This window comes from Alexandromys fortis, unplaced genomic scaffold (genome assembly GCF_014885135.2).
Source record: "Alexandromys fortis isolate MF-2015 unplaced genomic scaffold, M_Fortis_MF-2015_v1.1 scaffold_13, whole genome shotgun sequence".
In the NCBI taxonomy this organism is placed as follows: domain Eukaryota; kingdom Metazoa; phylum Chordata; class Mammalia; order Rodentia; family Cricetidae; genus Alexandromys; species Alexandromys fortis.
Window position 1 is genome coordinate 15,620,446 of NW_026067908.1, and position 21,639 is coordinate 15,642,084.

The 21,639-nt window shown below is 38.6% G+C and overlaps 1 protein-coding gene across 2 annotated transcripts in view; it reads right to left on the reverse strand.

Moving 5' to 3' along the window:
- The window catches only part of Hook1 (hook microtubule tethering protein 1), a 44,577-nt gene that overhangs the window by 11,261 nt on the left and 11,677 nt on the right, over positions 1 to 21,639 (reverse strand). For both annotated transcript variants that reach the window (XM_050136239.1, XM_050136241.1), the window contains exons 5-14: positions 20,743 to 20,875; positions 15,868 to 15,935; positions 14,717 to 14,779; positions 13,724 to 13,807; positions 10,958 to 11,124; positions 9,332 to 9,472; positions 7,426 to 7,627; positions 6,625 to 6,735; positions 3,279 to 3,366; positions 3,141 to 3,201 (exon numbers count right to left, since the gene is read on the reverse strand). In XM_050136239.1, coding sequence (XP_049992196.1) covers positions 3,141 to 3,201; positions 3,279 to 3,366; positions 6,625 to 6,735; positions 7,426 to 7,627; positions 9,332 to 9,472; positions 10,958 to 11,124; positions 13,724 to 13,807; positions 14,717 to 14,779; positions 15,868 to 15,935; positions 20,743 to 20,875 — 1,118 coding nt within the window. The remainder of the gene's footprint in view (positions 1 to 3,140; positions 3,202 to 3,278; positions 3,367 to 6,624; positions 6,736 to 7,425; positions 7,628 to 9,331; positions 9,473 to 10,957; positions 11,125 to 13,723; positions 13,808 to 14,716; positions 14,780 to 15,867; positions 15,936 to 20,742; positions 20,876 to 21,639) is intronic.

Genomic DNA, 21,639 nt, shown 5'->3' on the forward strand with positions numbered 1-21,639 from the left:
GACCAGGCTGGCCTCAAACTCACAGGAATCCACCTGTCACTGCCTCCCCAGTGCTAGGATTAAAGGTGCGTGCCACCACCACCTGGTTTCATATTTTTTTCTTTAAGAAAATCTTTTGTGTATATGTACATTTTCATTATTCATTCATCAGCTGAAGGAAATTTTGTTATTTTCATTTCATAGTTATTTTGATACTGAGCCTTTTGGGCATATGCCAAGGGGTGATTTATTTTTAACTTTATGAGATATTTGGCTGTAAAGAAAAATGAAATATTTTCAGCAGGTAAACAGTCGAAAGAAAAAATATAAATGCTCCATTTCTCTTATTTGTACTTCCAGTTCTGAATCTGCAGGAGTTGAGTTCACAATATATCTGGCATAACCACAGACACCTGGAAAGACTCCAGGCATGGGAATAGCAGACCATAGGTGCTATGAAGTAGTAAATGAGAAAAATAGGGAGGAAAGTAAGCTGGAAGGCTTAGAATACCACAGTCCCAGAGAGGGGGTGGTAAACAGAAAGGATGTTTTCAGTTGGGAGAATCCTCTTATGATCACCTAAAGCGGTGTATAACCGTGGGGGGTATGTATTTTCTTAAATGAAGTTATGCCACTTAGTGCTACTGTGCTTATCCTTTCCCAAGAACCAACAAGAAAAAAACAGTGTAGGTATAAGAAACCTCCTTTCTAGTTGTTGGTGAGAGGCATCTAAGAGAGTCCTAACACAATCTATGCTGTTGCTATTGCACTTGGTTGCCTCTCAGAAGTTGAAGGTAAAGTCCCTGTTGTGGAAGACAATAGGCACTTAGGACTTAAGAGGAACCCAGCAGAATTTGAGCTGGAAGTCTCCTCCATAAGAACTAGATCTTACAGTACTTGAAGCTGCTAAGAAAGCTGCCAAGCTGCCAAGAAAAGTCATCAGTAGTCCTACTCAGCTCTGGTGCTTATAGACAACAACCATCAAGGCAAGATGCCCCAAAAGATAGCATATTGGCACTTACATCTTGGTAACTGGACTAAAGGTCCACTCAACAGAATCTACTACTGACACTTCCTAAAATCAGTATAATCTTTAACTGCGTTCTTTTTCATTTTTTATTTGAGACAGGGTCGCACTATAGAGTGCTGATTGGCCTAGAATTCAAGAGATCTTCTGCCTCTGCCTCCAAAGCACTGGGATTAAAAGCATTTGTCACTATGCTCAGCTTTAAAATGCATTCTTAATACTTATCCTTATACCAAAACCTAAGTGTACCTCTTGCCCCTCAGCCAGCAAACTTCTGCAAATGCTGCAGGAGACCATTACAGGGAGGCACAACAACTGAGCGCTGACTCATGCACCCACAACACAATCCTACCATCTAAGCCCCTGGAACACGGCAGAAAATGTGGAGGGAAGATTCCAAGAGACAGAGGACCAAGCTATGTCTGCTGAGAAATCTTTTGTATGAGAACATGGAAGCTGCATGCATGGGATCTCAACGACAAGGCTGGCCAAACAAGACCTAAACAATGACAGCATCAGTTGGATGGGGGAAATCTCACAAGATGTGGATGATACGGCCAATTAAAAACTATTGGGAGAGAATCAGTCTTCTCCAGGAATGAACCTTTACTTGGTTAGTTATCCATTCCTAAATGGTCAGGCCCCAAAACACATACATATCAGCAACAGTAAATGGATGCAGCAGGTAAGATTTATTTATTTGTTTAATATATATACACATGTCAAGAGGTAACGGGTGAGTAGAGTACACAAAGGGGTGAGAGATGGGGAATGGTGTAAACACAGTAAACATATGATATTTTTAAATATTTAAAAGTTTATTAATTGTTTATATAAAGGCCTTAAAGTACTTTTCATATTTATATTCAATGTAATTTTCATTCTGATATTAAATAGGAAACTTATACTTTCTCCCTTTCCCAAATCTCATACTCCTAAAATAACTACTTTCAACAAATCTAAATTTTGTTTTAAATTACAAAAGCATCACTCTAAAAATTAAGCCTTTGAAAAACTGATTTCAGAATAACGACTGACTCAACAAAGGATTCTCGATTTATGTAACTACTCTGAGGTTTGTTAATGATACTGCTTTTTGTCTTCTTTATACTTTTATAACTTGAAATGAGTTACTTAACTTCTAAAGCAAAGCAGCTTTTGTTATATGAATTTTAGGCAGTAAGTTTCTTTTTTAACAACAAATTACATGAAAGCTTAGCAAGAAAAAGTCAGGTTATAAATTTAGAATGTTAGTTTGTGGGATGTTGCTTCTGATGTATTTTTAAACTGTTGTGTTAGTAAGTATAGTCTTATCTATAAAGTTTAAATGTGTCAGAGAGAATTTCAGGATTATTTGTCTGTATTATTCTAAGAAAAAGATCTGAATTCCAAAAGGACACCAACTGTTGGATTCTATGTACGTCAGTAATGAAAGGCAGCTGGTGCTGGTCACCTGGTGTGAGATCTTGGGGCATGGAGGACGGGAAACAACTGCTACTGGGTGTTGGACAGGCCATGTGGGTGTAGTGACAGAGGCTCTAACATCGGATAGTACGGGGACGGTCAGCGACAGGGACAACTCTGAGTACAGTAAGGGATGAGTTACAGCTTAAACTACACAAACAATAATCTGAGTTAATAAATAAAACCTGACTTGGGCGAAAGCCTAGAAATAATATTTTACAACTAGATAGGTAAAATGCCTACAAGTAAATCACACCATAAACAACCAGGATAAGAGACAGACTCAGGGGGAATGCCTACATCTGTATTTTGTTTAATTTGCCTACCACTACTGACAATGTTTCTATTTTATTTCACTCACAGGGATTTGAACGTCATATATTCATTATATTAGGAGTTTTCCAGAGTTAAAAAAATAAAAAAATATTTTAATAAATACAGACCTTGTCATAAACACTAGACTGTTACTCTGACAATTCTTAAAATTTTACTTATGATATTTTTTTAAATTGCTGAAGTAAAGATAACTAGAGAAAGTTGTTTTCAGCTCTATTATAATAATAAACTTTTCCATTAAAGTTTTAATAGACAAGTAAATTTTTTATAAAGACAGACTAAAACCAACTGGCACTTGTACTATTAGGTGTGGTTTTCAGTTCAAACACGTTACCTGTACTCCACTGGCATGATCTCAGCAGCGAGGGTCTCATAACTTTTTGTAGCAGACACATCTAAGCAACAGAAATCAGTCAGTGTGTCATCAGTACTTCAATCATTAGAAAAACAAATGTAAATCTGCCCAACTCACCAGCTTGGTTTAGGTGATCTTGCTGTGCTTGTGAGCACCGTAGCTCCTCATTCGTCTCTTTCAGAGTGTCACGCTGTTCTATCAGTCTCTAAAAAAGAATTGTTCTATTAGCAGTCACAACCCTAACAACAACCAGGAGCCAGCAGCTCTGTGTGTGTGTGTGTGCGCGTGTGTGTGCATGTGTGTGTGTGCGTGTGTGCACATGCTTTCCACACGTGGGGCCCAAGGACCAAACTCAGGTTGTCAACTTTGACGCCAGGAACTTTTACCTACCGAGCCACCTAGCCCGCCCAGAATTCACATTTTCTGATTTTAAAACTTGACTAAAAAGCTATAATGATCATGACTGATAGAGGGATACCAACACAGGGGCCGGGCATATAGATCAATGTAAGACAGCTGATAGGCAAGGCACATGTAATTTTTTAATTAGTAGGCTCTTTTTTTGGGTAATTTTAGATTTATTAGAAAATGAACAGGAAACCCCAAGTTCCTATGCATTCCATCATTTCTCTTCCACTGCCAGTTTCTGTATTTCTAATACCTTTGCACTGCTGTGACCTATGTGCCAGTGTGAGTACACATTATCAACGCATTCCAATGTGCGGGTGTGAGTACACTATTATACTGTATTCCAATGTGTCAGTGTGAGTGCATGGTTATGAATGCATTCCAATGTGTCGGTGTGAGTGCACTGTTATGAATGCATTCCAGTGTGTGTGAGTGCACTGTTATTAATGCATTCCAGTGTGTCGGTGTGAGTGCACGGTTATTAATGCATTCCAGTGTGTGTGACTGCACTGTTATTAATGCATTCCAGTGTGCAGGCTTTGCTCTTCCTGTCACACAGCCTATGACATGTATGTACCACAACAGGGTCAGGTACACTGACTCATAACAAGTGACAAGACAGCTTCAATAAAGAAAAAAGTCTTTGAATCAAATGCTGCTAGGACAGCAGACAGCAGACAGCAGCCTACAAGTGAGTCATTTGAACACTACCTCACATCATGGCGCACAGACTACATATAAGAGCCTGACTCTACACAAAGAGGTAAAATAAAAAACAAGAAAAGCGGACAGCTGTAACTGAATGTATATGGGAAACTTTTGCTGCAAGCAGGACTACTGTGAACTTGAGAAGACAACACACAGATTCAGAGACAACATTCAAAAAGTCGTTATCTAAGAAAGGACTTACATCCAGAGTATATTTTAAAATATGCTTACAAAATAAAAGCAAATAATTAAAGTGAATCATGGGAAGGATCTTAAGAACCATAAAGTACATATACTTGCACAAGGTCCTTAGCCATTACGAAAATGCAAGTAAAAATTCAGGTTCACTAGGATAGCTAAAATAAAACAACAGAAAAGTGTTGGCAGGCACACAGAAAAAGAGATTAAATATACTCATTGTAAGGCACTATGCCACCTTCCTTAGTATGTACTCCAGAGGAATGAAAAACACCACATAAAAACGTGTGAATAAACCAGAAGCAATATTCCTAACAGCCGAAAGTGGGATGAGTCCCAATGTCTACACACTGACGACTAGACAAATGAAACATGCTGTATCAACACAGGGGGCAACAGTTAAGAAGAGACAGTACACCATATGAAGCCTGAGCTAAAATAATCACAAAACTAGTCATGTCACTGCATGCTTCAGACACGCCAGGAAAATGCAGAGACAGCAAGAACAATAACAGTTCCTGAGACTGATGGGAAAAGACCAGACTGTATGCTACCTGCTATGTAAAGAATTTCTTTTTGGAATAACAGTATTCTAAAACTTGATTACAGTCATGGTGGCTCAATTCTATAGATATATACTAAAAGCCTTGTGTGATGGTTTCAATTTTCAACTCCACTGAACTGAAAAATGCCTAGAGTATCAGCAAAAGCACAGCTATGAGGTTGGCGGGGGTGGCACTTCAGATGAGTGATCGTGAGGGCTCTGAACTGATGAGTGGATTAATCCCTGGTGGATTCACATGATGATGGTATTAGATGGTGAACCTTAGTTGAAGGAAACAGATGGCTTGGGTCATGTCCTTGGGGACTTAGCTCTTGTCCTGGTCCCTTCCTACACTCCTTTCTCTGCCTACCATCCACCATGACCTAAGAGTCTCTTCTTCCAAAAGGTCACTGCTTCTGTGGTGTTTCACCCTACCACAGGCTTGCCAACAAAACAAGCCATTATGAATAAAGCTTCAGTAACTGATAAGCTAAAATCTAATTTCCTGTCATATATAAATTGGCATTTATTGGCATCCTGTCACAGCAATATGACCGCTAAATGGCACCCGAGGAACAGTATACTTTAAAGTAGAAGACATAGTATGTTCCTATATGCTAATAACGCTGTTGATGATCCTTGCTTTAAGGTAGTTGGCTGAAAACCTAGAATAAAAACACTCACAAACTGAGGACTGTGGCTGTGACTTCACTGTCTCTCCTGGCAAAGCTAACAGGACTGAATAAAGCATGTGTGAACACGGAGACTGCGTTCTGTTATGTGTTGTTTTCATTTCTATCATCAGTATTTCTCACTTTCCCTGCAGAGGTCTTAAACTTTCTTGGTTAAGTTTAGTACTAAGAATTTCATTTATTTTTTATCTATTGTCACTGTGATTTTTTTCACAGTTTATTTGCAGCAATATCATTAATGATGCATTAAACGGCTACCAATTTTGTGGGCTGATTTTTTCCTACAACTTTACTAAATTTATCAATTGTAATTCTTCTCTAGTACTCTATATAATAATCATATATTTCTAAAATGTCTACACCACCCCAATGTATAAAGATTTGGTGCACTCTCCATGGAAGGATTGATAAAAACATTTTTACAAAAGAATGACCGGGAAAAAGCTATAATTCCTATGAAAGTACAAGACATCCCAAACAGCAATCCTGAACCAAGCAAACAATGGAAGCATCACAGCACTCGGTATCAAACTGTACTGCAGGGAGCAGCAACCAGACCAGAACTGGCAAATACTCAAACCGACTGAAATGGGACACGAATACCAAAAATAAATCCAGGCCTTTACAGTCAAATGATCCTCCATCAAAAGAAAAAAAAAATATACACTGGAGAAAAGAATGCTTCTCCAATTACTGTTGCCCCCCCCCCACTTAAAAAAATCACGCACTATCTCTCACTGTGTACTGAGATAGCAACTAAAAAGGGATCAAAGACTTAAACATAAGGCATTAAACTAGAAAATCACTTGAAAGAAAATATGCTTAGGATTCAGGTTAGTGGTTCAGAATTAGGGAAATCCAAAGCAACAACAACAACAAAAGGACATATTTCTTATGGAACATTTATGATCACCTCTTTTTCCTTGAGTAAAGCTTCATGTTTTTCTTCAAGCCGCTTCATCTCAAATGCTAGTGTATCTGCCCTTTTAGATTCCAAGGACAACTTAGTGTGAAGGTCCTGAACCTTTGGGAGGGAAGAAAAGTAAAGCAAAATAGTTCATGAGACTCCTCGGCTTTCAGGGCTGAATTGGAAACAGACTTTTTAATTCTAAGTATTTCAAAAAACACAACATCAAAAAAAATGACATAAAATTCAAGAAACAGATTAAAATAAGTCAAAATATTTAAAAGTATTTTAATAATTTTCTAGGTTGTTTGATAAATAGCACAACAGAGTATTTCAAGAGAATCACTGTTTAGGTATTTGTCCAATTCCCAAAACACTGACAAACAACAGAAGCTCAACATGAAAAACTGAAGATATCAGAAGGTAATAAAAAGGTGAAGGACATAGGTAAGTCAGATTCTTTTTTTTTTTTTTTTTTTTTCGAGACAGGGTTTCTCTGTGGCTTTGGAGCCTGTCCTGGAACTAGCTCTTGTAGACCAGGCTGAACTCAAACTCAGAGATCCGCCTGCCTCTGCCTTCCGAGTGCTGGGATTAAAGGCGTGCGCCACCATCACCTGGCTGCAAATCAGATTCTTTATCTGTGACCTAAACTACAATTGTGGAAAGAAGAAATTCATCAGGAGCATACAACTTACTACACTCAACACTTCTGTATCACTGAAAAAAAAAAAAAAAAAAAGAAAAGAAACCGTAACACTGAACTTTTAATTTTTAACTTCATCAATGAGACATATAGATGTCTCTCACCTGGCGTTTATAGGTCTCTAGCTGTGCACGCGCTGCATTGGCCTTCTTGAGCTCCTCTTCCAAGCTCACAGTGTTGTGCATGTACATCATATTTGTCTCCTGTAAAGATTTCACCTGCTTGCGGAGGTCATTTAGGTCTTGTAGCTTCTGACGATACACCTCTACTGTTGACTCCAGTTTATTTGCTTTGTCTGAGGTAGCCCTGAATTAATAAAACGTGTATGCACACATATTTTGTTCTAGCTGTGAAATGAATATTCAAACAATAACAGAAACATAAGCCTAAAACCATTTCAAGTCAATATTTTTGTTGTAAAGTCATCAACTGTTAAAATACTTCTAATTTAGACTTTTAGCACAATCTATCAAAATGTATGATTTGGTACACATGACTAAATTCTGAGCTATCTGTAGTTCCCAGGCAAATTACATATATCATTTAGCAAACAGTTCTAAGTGTTTGATATGCTTACAAAGTTGAATCAGTGGACAAATTTGTCTGGCAAAGCATCTTCTTTAGAACTGTATTTATCTGATTAACTAGGCTAAAACAAAAATAAACTGAAAAAAATCAAAGTCCAAATTAATAGCTAAAATGATTTCTTTTCAAATGAATATTTAAAACAGAGAAAAAAAAGTCACATAAAAATACTAACAGAGGCCTAGCAAAACAGTCCAGTGGCTGAAGGTGTTCCCCAACAAGCCTGACGCCTGAGTTCAGTCACCAGAACCCACATGCAGAAGGAGAGCCAACTCCCACAAGGTGCCCTCAGGCCCCACAACATAGCAGGCAGCTAAGCATACATTTTATATCCCACAGACAATCCTGCCTGAAAGAAATGCTAGAATTCTTAGCTAGGCTTACTTTAACAAAACACAGTAATGCATACAAAATCAGTTAACATGTATTATTTCAAAAATGTAAGAACACATTATCATTTTGGGTTTACGGGTTCTGATATGAAACCGTCCTAACAAGAACTGAATGTTATCAAAGAAATACAAATCAAAACAACTCTGAGATTACTGTAAGAATGGCCAACATCAAAAACACTGATGACAACTTATGCTGGAGAGGTTGTGGGGTAAAGAGAACGCTCTTGATTGCTGGTGGGAGTGCAAGCTGGTACAACTCCTTTGGATATGGCGCGTTCTCAGAAAATTAGGAAACAACCTTCCTCAAGACCCAGTAATACCACTTTTGGATATAAACCCAAAGGACGCTCAATCGTACCACAAGGACACGTGCTCAACTATGTTCATAGCAGCATTGTTTGTCATAGCCAGAACCTCGAAACAACCTAAATACCCCTTGACTGAAGAATGGATAAGGAAAATGTGGTACATTTACACAATGGAGTACACACAGCAGGAAAAAAAAATGACATCTTGAAATTTGCAGGTAAATGGATGGATCTAGAAAACATCCTATTCAGTGAGGTAACCCAGACACAGAAAGACAAATATCATATATACTCACTCATAAGTGGTTTTTAAACACAAAGCAAAGGAAACCAGCCTACAGATCACAATCCCAGAGAACCTAGACAACATGAGGACCCTAAGAGAGACATACATGGATCTAATCTACATGGGAAATAGAAAAAGACAAGATCTCCTGAGTAAATTGGGGGCATGAGGACCTTGGGAGAGGGTTGAAGGGGAGGGGAGAGGCAGGGAGGGGAGCAGAGAAAAATGCATAGCTCAACAAAATCAATAAAAAAAAGAACTGTACGTTATTATATCTTTAAATATAGTTCTAATTAATGAACACAGAAAAGGACCAGAAGTCTAAACAAAAAGTGATCAATATATAGGAATAGTAAGAGTTCTGGTACGACTAGAAACCACTCAAGTTATTTGACCAGCAGCTTAGAAGCAGCACGAGTGCCCGGACAGGCCGTACCTAAGAACGTCTATCTCATCTTTCAGAGCTCTGGTTTCCTCAGCAAGGCTTGTCAGCTCATCATTCCTGTGCTGAAATTCAATCAGCTGCTTTTCAAGTTCCTCACAGTGAACACGGTAATCATCTTTTGCAGCTTCAAGCCTTAAAAGAAATAATTTTTAATATAGTTTCATCCTTTGTCTTCTCATTGAGATTTGAAGTTAGTACGACATACTTAAATTCTACTTTCAGAAGAGGAAAAATTCAAGTAACTTTTAGCCATTAACATTGAAACACAAATGAAAGGTGCAGAATGCTCTTAGTTTTCACTTTACCTTTTATGCATATCTGGTTCTAACTGAAATTTTAATTGGCAAAGAAAAATAAGGATATATAAATACAGTAATTTTTTTAAAAAATATTTATTTATTTATTATGTATACAATATTCTGTCTGTGTGCGTGTCTGCAGGCCAGAAGAGGGCACGAGACCTCTTTACAGATGGTTGTGAGCCACCATGTGGTTGCCGGGAACTGAACTCAGGACCTTTGGAAGAGCAGACAATGCTCTTAACCACTGAGCCATCTCTCCAGCCCTAAATACAGTAATTTTTTAAAAAATATATAAGGAAGTAAAATATGAATTCTAAATAGATTACCACAGATTCAGGACAAGCAGTTTAGGGCGTATTACTGTGTCAAAAGAAAGAGTACCTTTAAAGGACAAATGATTGACTTGGTCAAATCTAGGAGAGCAGCACATCCAAACAGAGGATGAAAGTGACAGGCTTAGCAGCCACTGAGCAAGAAGCAGTTAATGAAACCCTGGATTCCATTTTGAATAGGAAAAGTTATAAAGAAAATGAAACAACTGATTGTATCTGAAAATGCTTGGTAGTTTAGACAGGAACATCGTGTCAGTGACCATTCTCCTTATCATCACCACTACGCTGTGGTTTGCTGATTTTAGGAAACACATGCTAAAGCTGAGAGGGGGCTAAGGAATCTGCATCTCTCTAAACATCTGAGTGACTACATGAGTACTGACTGTGATAAGCAGAGAAAGCTTTGTAATAATAATACAACCATGAAACAGCTGTAAAAGACATGTAGGAAGGAGTTCCTTATATCCTGACAACTTTATTTTGCAAATTTGAAAGGATATGAAAATATATGTAAGGTACAATCAAAATGCTTGTCCTAAGGTCTTGGCACAAGGCTCAGTAGCCTGCCTGTCAGAAACAGCCAACCTTTACTAAAGGTAAGAGCTTGGGCTGTTTATTTTAAAGACAAAAGGTTAGCATGAAAAGCACCTTTTAAGCTTAAGATCTACATCCTTTCATTACTGTTACCTCACTTCTGTGGACATGCTCTCTCCAAGCCTCTGTGACCCCTCCCTCAACTCTGCCTGTCTCCAGCCAATATTCAGCTTATATCATTGAAGTCCTTGTTTTAATGTGCATATCCTACCTGGTTAATCTGACTGAACCCTGTAAAAAAGGCACTGCTGACACCATTTGGTACTTTTGTTAGGTGTACTTTAATCAATGTCCTAAGCATATATAATTCTCAATTATTGGCTATTGATAATTATGACTCTTTAGATATCAGTTTAATAAAACTCAGTAATTTCTACTAAAAATCCTACCTGTAGTTTTCTTCTTGTAATTGTTCTAGTTGTAACTGTGCATGAAAGTACTTTCTCGCGACCATCGTATTTGGGTCATCAAAAGAGCCATCCAACTGGTCAAGCTTTTCATTCATCATCTCGTTCTCAGAGACCAGTGAATTCTTCTCATCCTGAAGTGCAGTCACCTGAGAAACAAACATCAATAGAAAACCACCACTGACGAGCTGGGAGTTCGGTACTCTAATTCTGACTGAGGGATGAAACAGTCTGACCAATAGGTAAATTTTAAGGATTCTTCCACACTAGAATTCTGAGTACAGGAATTTTAGAATAAGAGAAATCAAATCAGTGTTTCTAAATCTAAATTTGAAGTTAAACAGTTTGAGGTCTAAGCTAATTTTCAGGATGCAGTCATTCTGTCAGCCTAAATTATCATTTTAGGTTCACAGTAGAAAATAACCATAGTCACATATCCTGGAGACAAGCATACTTGGTTAAAGAATCAGCTAAGAAAAAAAAAGCCAGCTAAAACGTTTTCATGTGCACAAGGAACTTGCTTATCTTGTAAAATGGGTGAGAGAAATGTAAATGTAAGTGGGTACTGGTAAGATAGCTCAGGGGGTGAAGGAGCTTGTTATCCAGGTATGCCGGCCTGAGTTCAGTCTCATGGTGAAAGGAGAAAACCAAGTCCTGGAAGCTGTTCTCTAACTAAACACACACACACACACACACACCCCAATCACACACACATTATGGGAGGGATTTCCACTGAGTACAGAGGTTAGAGGTCACTTCTGTGGAGTCAGTGCCTTCACTGTTACATAGGCTCTAAGGATTGAACTCACCCACCTTTACCAGCTTAGCCATCTCACAGTCTCCTTTACTTTATTTACTCTCTTCTCTAGAAGCCTCTCATTGTTGTCCTTTGGTGGAGTTCCTAAACTAATTCCTGTTTTGGAGCTACCTAATGGATGAATCTAACCCTTTAAAAATGAAACAGTGCTGCAGTTTGCTTTGTAAAACACACAAATGAGAAATATGGACAGGCTGAGAATATGACCCTAGGTGATAAAACACACACACACACACAACAACAACAATTTTCTGTTCTAAAGCCAATGTAGTCAGCCGTATTTGTCACATAGGAAGTTTACTGACTACCTCCCTGTCACAAATAAGTGATTCTAACACCAAAAGGAGAATGACCCTCAGAGTAGAAATTTAAGTACTTACGTAAGAGATGTTGGAGTTATTTAGACATAAACACGATAGGGTCAGAATGAGACAATAAAAGAATACAGATTGAGGACCCCTACTCTGAGCATCTGCATAAACATAAACATAATTACACAATAATGACATACTGCTAGCACAATGAGAAAGCCCTATGCTCAGGTTGAATGGGCAGCATTGTAGAACCAGAAGAAGCCACGGCAGCACTTAAGAAGCAATGACCACATCATCTGCTAATACTAAAGACTGCAGCAGTGATGCTATGCTCTGATTAAAATGCTATCATATGCTCTTTTCTGATGATTTTAGTTTTGTTTTGAGAAGAAACACCAGGAGCATCGAGAGAGCAGGAAGTGGGTACTCCTTGAGGTAAGGAGGCATGCTGCTGCACGGTTTTCAAACGTTTCCTCTGGAGCCATCCACTTCTCTGGTTTTAATACCTGCACTTAAGACATTTCATGTATTTTTTTTTCAGTGCTAACATCTTAAGCACCATTGTTATAATCACCTTGATTCAGCTACAGCTCTTTTATCATCAGTTAATAAATGAATAAATGGAGCCTCACTATCAACATTAAAAACTTCTAGGGGTATGGGGCAGAACCTCAAGTGTCACAGAAACATTTACAGAGACATGGTTTCAATACTCGGCAGTGCAAACACACACACACACACCCCTATGCTAACCTTTCCTGGTTTTATTGACAATTCTTCTTAAGGTTGTTTTTCAGCCATACAATGAGATAAAACATACTTTCTCACTTGGTGAGTGAGATCCTTCAACGTCACTACTTTGTTCCTATCATCACAGAATCACTAAATACATCAAGTTACATCCTCAGAGTACTTGGATACAAGTGTGCCACACCTGAACAACTATGTCTTTACTTAGTAGGTTCCCAAATACTTGTTCATGCCACATTTATTTAATATAGGAAATACATAAGACATATTCATATACATGGCAAGGCAAACATAGGAGGCTACATACATACATATATGGACATATAGATGAACCAAAGAATTACACTTTATTAAAAGGGTCATGCATCACTGAACAGAACATTAAATTATTTCACTTAATATTCAAAAACGACCATGCCAATGGAGACAATACATTAAGTCTTTCATTTCTTTAAACTTTATTTTTTTTTTTTTTTTTGGTTTTTCGAGACAGTTTCTCTATGTAGCCCTGGCAGTAGACCAGGCTGGCCTTGAACTCACAGAGATTTAAATGCCTCTGGCTCCAGGGTGCTGGGATTAAAGGCATGCACACCACACCCTGCTTAAATCTTCCATTTTTATAAAATTCAAACTGAATCCTAATACATTAATTAGCTGAAATTTTCCAGTTGGCATGCTTTTCTCCAAGACTAATGAAGTCAACAATTTTCAAAGCAGAGAAAAATATTTATACAACTCCTGTTTAAATGTTAAAGAATCATTTTAGTATCTCTTCCCTGAAATGCAAACCAACCTTCAGAACAGGTTACTAGTTTTAATTATTTAAATTAAAAAGAGTCCTCTCTGCTCAGGTTCCCGTGTCCATACCTGCATATCCAATTCCTGGCACCTTTGCTTTAGCTCTTCCTTTTCTGCTATGGCTTCCTGAAGCTCTTCTAGGGCCCTTTTAAGCTGAAACAGAAAGCACCATTCTCAGTAAATCAGGCTGAGTGAACCAGAAAATTCGTCTATCAACATGTGTATAGTGGTATTAGAAATCATGATTAAAAAATCATCTGTTAATTAATGAGCCTTCATGTGTTGCCTTGGTAGGACATTTGCATAATATAACTAATAATTTTAAAGATAAGGTTCCATAGAAATAAAACTTTATGAAAATTCTTGGGATATATTTTAAAGGTTATTAGAGATTTTACTTTTTAATTTCATTGCAGAAAATATGTTTTAAAAGTATGTTTATATTTAAACAAAATTTTTTCCATAAAAATCAATGTGAAATACTCTCTAAGATATCTAATATTACCCCAGGTTGTGGAGCGGGGAGCCAGAGGTTTACAAAAGAAATACCTAAAAATGCATTTGACCTCTCTTCACCCTTTTCCAGAACCACCCTGATTAACTATAAGAAAGGGAGAGGGGGAACTTTATCCTATGTAAAAAGTGCTGTCAACAAGATCCTGAGATTTGAGCTATTTCTTTAATCTCAGAGAAAAGGACAGAAGGTGTGTGTGTGTGTGTGTGTATCAGTACCGAAACCATAATAAAAAATTTTAGAGATTTTTAAAAAAATTATCTACTGTTTAATAGATTAACCATGTAGAAAGGGCCACACAGCTAGTAACAGGCTGGCTGGAATATTTAGTGCCACTGACTCTTGGAACAGGATCACAGAAAACACTAAAGCTGTCACTACTTATATTCACTACAAAACACATATTAGTATCCAAGTGGGATATTACTGCAAAGCATATTCAGTTCCACAAGAGGGATCATGCACGTGATTTTAAGTCTTGTAAAAATAGCTGATCGGGGAACCATGTCACCATCGCTAACTGTCTCCTCCCACAATGAAAGTCTTACCTGCTGCTCTAATTCTCCAACGGTGTCACCTGCAGGAGAGTTCACTATTTCTTTACTCATCAACTAGGAAATTAAAACAGCAAAGTTAAGTGCAATGGTGCAATGTTTATGAAAGTATCATAAATTGACTTATATTGAGCTTTCTCTTGCTTTAATTTACGGAACCTTAGAACATTGATCACCAAAAAAAAACTTCATTAGAGGTAGAATCAACTAAGAATTTTCAAGCATATTAGTGATAAGATTAAGAATAAATTACAGTGCAAGTTTTAAGAGACATTTTACTGACTATAAACACAAATATATTTTTTAAATAGGGATTCTTAAATTTCTTTTATTTTGTACTTTTTCTGGTCAGTGTTCTCATGAGGTAGACTAACCTGATTTCAAGTTTGTGTGCTCCATCAAGAGCAAGGATTACAGGATATATTATCACGCCCCTCTTAAAAATGACTCATATATCATAAATTAATGCTTTTTACCCAAGACTTATAACTGGAATTAAGAGCCAATACCCTTCTAGTATGTCTGATATAATCTTAAATTCGGGTTATTTGACTCTGAAATCTAAGCCTATAATTCTAAACGCACAATACAGATACACTAGGTTTTCAACCTTCCTAATGCTGGCCCTTTTTAATACAGTTCTTCATTCAGGCTGAAGTGACCTCCAACCATAAATTTTCATTGCTACTTCATAGCTGTGATTTTCTATTATTATAAATTGTATTGTAAATATTTGTGTTTTCCAAGAGTCTTAGACAACCCACAAGTCAAGAACCACTTCACTAGTGTCGGGAACACTGTCCTAGCTGGCAGGAAAAAGAGAGGAAATAGAACGTTCTACATGCAGAAAAGCTGATTATTTTGCTTTATTAGTAGAAGGTACTGAAAAGAATTTTTAGAGGCTGGGATTTAGATCCATGGAACAGCATCTGCCTAGCAATCATTAGAGCCTGGGTTTGGTGCTGAGCTCTAAATTTAAATAAAATTACTTTAAAATGCCGACTATCAGATGACTTTTAGAATTGGGGTTCTAAAACTGGGCTTGAAGACTTTTGACATTTTCTAAATGTTAAAAAATTTACACACAGTTTTGCATAACTTTGTTCAGCACACTTTCATACTCGTGTGAATGTGGTATCACTCACCTCCTGAATTGCAGTCATGACTACATGCTGAACAGATTCTTCCAGGGTCATTATATTTTTAATATGCTCTACAAATAAAAAATTAAACTTGAATTTAATTTAAATAAAATAAATTTGTTACATATAATTTCTTAACTACCTAATAACCAAAGTGTGAAAATTAATTAATCATAAATGATCTTTCATGCAAATACACTAATTCACTAGTATGTCCATTAAAGGCAAGATAAAAATTTTTACCCTTAGTAATTTAAATTTTTAACCAAAGAAGAAACCCTTTAATTTATCTTAGTAAAAGAAAAAATACAAGTAATATTAAAACAATTTATAATAACTATCCAATTTCAGATCCAGAAACTTCGATTGTACCATCTGTATCCCAGAGGTATGTATGCAGCCTTCCACAACACCTGCTTAGCATCCACTACTTCTCACAAGATGCAAGCTTTCCACAAACACACACAGTAAGAAAGTGACTCATCCAGGCAGGAAATGTGGGACCTTAAAGAATGCCTCAGATATTTGTAGACTTAAGTCCACTTCAACTGTACGTTCTTATCCAACTACTGTTCTTCAATGTATCCAAAATTTGTGTTTTACTGATTCTTTTAAACACTCCTGTAAGTCCTCTAAATCTTCCTTTTATTGCGATAACTAAGAATCTAAAATATTATGGTATGCACTTGACCACTAAATGCTAAGGAGAAAAAGAATTAACTAAAGAATGTACCAAAGACATAATGGTTTCCTTTAATGTTCTGGAGGGTGGAATGTTTCAAGTTTGCTGAAATCTATAAAAAAAAAAAAAAAAAAAAAAAACTTCGCCAAGTCCACAGCACAGCCAGCCCCTTGATGCAATTGTGCTCAGGAGGGTGCTAGCTAGCTATGGCTGGGCCCTTAAGGCAGCAGGAAGACATCCTGCCTGCAGCACCAGGCAGTTGGATCCCATTATGATGAGCAAATATGTTGGGGAGAAATGGGAGAGAAGCAGCAGAATAGATCATGTGATGGGGAAAGCGGCAGAACAGAAGAAATGAAGGCGGTGAGTAGGCTAATGTGGGAGACCTGCTTGCCACCCAGGGTTATGGTGATGTGGCCCATGTTACCACCAAAGGCCACAGGGATGTCCAGTGTCTAGGCTGCCACCTATGGCCATGTAGGTGCCCAATGGCCACTGCTGGAGTCATGCTGATCTGGTTGGCCTGTGCTGCCTACAAGGGCCACGTCTTAGTCCCTATGGCAGCCAGGGTCTGTGTTAATATCTGTGTCCCATTCTGCCATCAAAGGCCAACACAAGCCTCGAGTCTGGGCTGGCACCTGTGGCCTTGTTGTTGACCGAAGGCTGTGCCACAAATGGAGCCAAACTGGTCTGGGTGACTTATACTGCCACCCCAGAGCCCTGGTATGTCCAGGCCCAGGCTTGCTGCCAAAGGCAATGTCTGGGTCCATGGCCCTACAGCGGCCAGGGTCTGAAGTCAACATTTGTGGCTCTTGTTGCAACCAAAGGCCATGTGGTTACTTGGGATCTGGTTAGCCAACTGGGACCACGATGGTGCACAAGGGTCATGCTGCAGCTGAGGTCACACAGATCTGGGTGGTACATACTATTACCATGGTGCCAAAGCTGCAGCTGAGAGACATGTCTGGGTCCCTGGCCCTACAGCAGCCAGGGTCTGGGATGACATTCATGGCTTCTGTTGCTACTGAGGATTATGGATGTTCAGATCATGTTGGTGTCCAAGGGCCATGCTGAAGCCAGGTCATACAGATCTGAGTGGCCTGTGCTGCTGCTCATGTCCATGGCTGTTACCATTGAAGGCCACATGGAAGCCTGAGATCTGGGCCATGTTGGTGTCTGCAGGCCATGCTGCCACTGGGGCTGTGACAATCTGAGTGGCCTGCACTGCCACCTGGGGCAATGGGGACGTCCAGACCTGGCTGCTGCCAAGGACATGTCTAGGTCAGTGGTCCTACCACAGTAGGGGTCTGTGTTGAAGTCTGAGGTCTGTGATGCCACCAAAGTCACACAGAATCCCAGAGTTTGGGCTGCAAACTGTAGCCTTATTGGTGTCCGGGGGCCATGCCACCACCAGAGCCATCCTGATCTCAGTGTTCTGATCTGTGTGGCCAATGCTTCTACCCAGAGCAAAGATACTGTCCAGGCCTGAGTTGCTGCTGAGGGCCATGTCTGGGTCCAGGATGTCTGTGTTGATGACCTCAGGGGGTCATAGGCCATGCATGATGACACCAGGGGGCCAAGCTGAGCCAGTCCTGCCCTTCACTGGCCCTGCCTCTCTCTCTCTCTCTCTCTCTGGACACTGCAGCAAGAGAGCTGGCCCCCACACTGGGAGAGATGGGCCCACTCCTCACCACAGATGAGGGAAAACTGAGTCTGATGGCATGGGTATAGAGAATCTGGCTCTACCCTCTCACCTCAGGTATGTGGCTCCAATGGCCTGGACTGACCAGCTCAGCTACCACCCAGGCCTACATCTGGGTCTTAGGTTGGCCCACCCTAACATCTACTCCACCTGATGGAGCTCATGAAGAGACTGGTCCTATGGAACTACACTGGCAGGATCTCCAGGACTCAGACAGACAGGAGATGTCCCAGAGTTTTGGTGAGGACCCAGTGATGATGGTGCACCAGAAACCAGAGGCCTTGAACCAGACCAGTGACTCATTTCAATGAACATTTGCTAGTAAAGCGGATTGGACAAAAGGGTACATGGACTATGTGACACATCGCTCCCAATGCCACCAGGACAAATGAAGAGATGTTAGAGAAGCAGGAAAGATGGAGAATCAACGAGATGTTTCGTTCTTGTTTTTGATTGTTTGCTTGTTTTAACGTTCTTTTGAAGAGGTGCTGCAAAAGTGAGGGGCGATATGGGGAACCTAAGAGGTGAGTGGGATTAGGGTGCATGAGGTAAGATTTTTTAAAAATCAATCAAGAGGGGCTAGAAAGATAGCTTAGCGGTTAAGCGCTCTGACTGCTCTTCTAGAGGACCAGGGTTCAATTCCCAGCACCCACATGGCAGTTCACAACTGTCTGTGACTCCAATTCCGTGGGATCTAACACCCTCACACAGACATATATGAAGGCAAAAACACCAATGCATATGAAATAAATAAATTAAAAAAAATCAATCAAGAAATTATGTTTAAAATAATCTTTCTGTTTGAGAAAGTTATTATTAATAATTAAGCCAATTGTCACTTCAAACCACAAAAGTGCAGAAGTTGCTTGATATCATCAAATTCAGGGGGTTCATTTCTTGTATTTTTTGTTTTTGCTTTTCCTATTTTCATTCCTTCTACAGCTCTGATGGAATCTAGGGTTCTGCATGACAGACAAGAGCTCTACTACGAGGCCATATCCTCAGCCCGCTAGCACACTTTATTTAACTATTCAAACCTAATTGTTAAGCCAGACACATATTTTGGAAGAAAGACTGTTTCCTCATATGGACTGCTTAGTAAACTTTCACTTGTATCTTCAGGAACTGAATTTCCTTTCAAAACTATGAAGACAAGAATATCTAGTGATGCTTAGGTCTAAATTATGACTAAGACAGTAGATAAAGTTTGCAGGATGCAACAAAATCATCAAACACCAGGGAAAAGTATAGCTTACACTGCCAATCATGGCTTATAATAGAAGATGAATTTACAAGAAAATGGAAGAATGCAATACTAGAAAAAAATAAATAATACTTAAATGAAATAGAATCAAAGCCAAATGTAACTTTTCTGAAAATGAATTATGTCTGAAATTTTGGAAACATAAATTAGGCAAAAAATATGCTACAAATAGCTAGAAACTAAAATAGAAGAAAAGTATTAATCAAGGAATAAAAAGAGCCAAACTGTAACAAAAAGTACTATATTTAAACCTGAATTATTCCTTGTCAAACTGTGAATAGCCAGAGACATTTTAACCTATATGAGTAAAGATTTAGTTTTCACAAAAAAAAAAACCAAACACAACATATAGATCTTTAATGCCCCCAGCATTAACTATAGAAAAAGTAGTTACTTGCCCTCTGAAAGGCATGTGAGTGTATATATATTTTATAAACTACAATTGATTTTATTTTATATTTCTTGACCTTGGACTTACTGAATTTATCTGTCCTTTACCCTTTCTTGAAGACAAAGAAGTCTTTATGAAGGCCATGTACTAAGACCAGGCTCTGGCAAAGCTCTTCCCACCCAAGATGTATAAGAGACACAAGATGGACAAGGCACACAGATAGACAAGGTACACAAGATGGACAAGACACACAAGATGGACAAGACACACAAGATAGACAAGGTACACAGGGTGAACAAGAGACACAAGACTGACAAGACACACAAGACTGATGAGCCCCCACAGGGAAGGAGACTCACTCTACTCAGCTTTGTGACATCTCATGCTCAGCAGCACAAAAATTGCAATGTGTACATATACTAGTGTAATGCATGGGTTCCATTAATATGTGAACTATTCCACTTCTCAAAAGAAAACAGTGGACAGGTTTCTTTTAAACACAGCAGGTATTATTTGAGGAAGTCTGGGTTATACATTTATTAGCTTAATATTTTATTATAAAAAATTAAATGAACCTAACATTCTATCTTGTGTCCTAAATACCAGGCATCGATGAACTAAATAAACTTAATTTGGCTCCTGACCACCAGAACATAGGACACTTAAGAGCTGCATGACAGATGACAGGGAGGTCTAGAATTTAGATCGAGTTAGTGCAAGGTGATTTCAGGCACTCAGCAGCAGGAAGACAACCCCTTCCTGTGAATGTCAGCACTAAGAACTAGCAAAGCAGAAAGTTTCTAGAAAGTGGGAACCTCAAATGTCTAAAACTTGCTTACCTTGCTTCCTTTCACAGTTGACTGCACAGCCTAGAATAAGCTGAAGCAACCTCCCAAGCTCGACAGGGTCTGAACACTCAGTTATTTGGTTTAAATCAGGAATAAGTTCTTCAGAAATCTGCTGCCCCAAAAACTGAAGAATCAAATGATATATTAGATCACTGAGTTAAGTAGGCTACAGAGAATTTACATTACTACTTAAAGAAAAATTAAAATAAGTTCATAAAATAACTTAAATTAAAAAAACCACAACTCAGTGTTATTGACTAAAACCAAGATAGCAATATTCTGGCACCTTCTCAATATTCAGAGCCAATTGTATTTGTTTTTGCTTGCTTTTACTATCAGAAAAACAAGGATTTGTTAGGAAGAACCTAGGCTACCTTACTCTAACAAAAATGCTTTCCCAGTAAGCAGTAAACAGGATTATGCTAGCTCAAAATAGAAAGATATTATTATTAAGAAAGGCAGTTATTCACACAATGAAGAAAAGACAGACTGAAGAGTATCTGCAGTAGTATGTATCACAACATCAACTACCACACTTTTACAAATGAAAAACAAATCCAATGGATTTAATTTTTTTCTTCCCCTTTTTTACTTTCTTGAAGCTTATTAAAAAGTTATAAGGATTCTGGATGTGTAAAGCACACAGAAAATTCTCATAGTAGTATTAAAACTTTTCCAACAAACTTTCAAGTTTATTTCTGTGCCATTAAAAAAATAAAGAAAAATTTTAACTATCCTCCTGATTATGGGAAGTAGACAAGATTGCCGGGCAAAAAATGGGATCTTGGGGGTGGGGTGCGAGGGGGGTAAGGGGAGATGGGGAGAGAAAAGTGAGAAGGGGAGGTTGGGGGGAACTTGGGAAATGGGATGTTTGGGATAAAGGAAGGT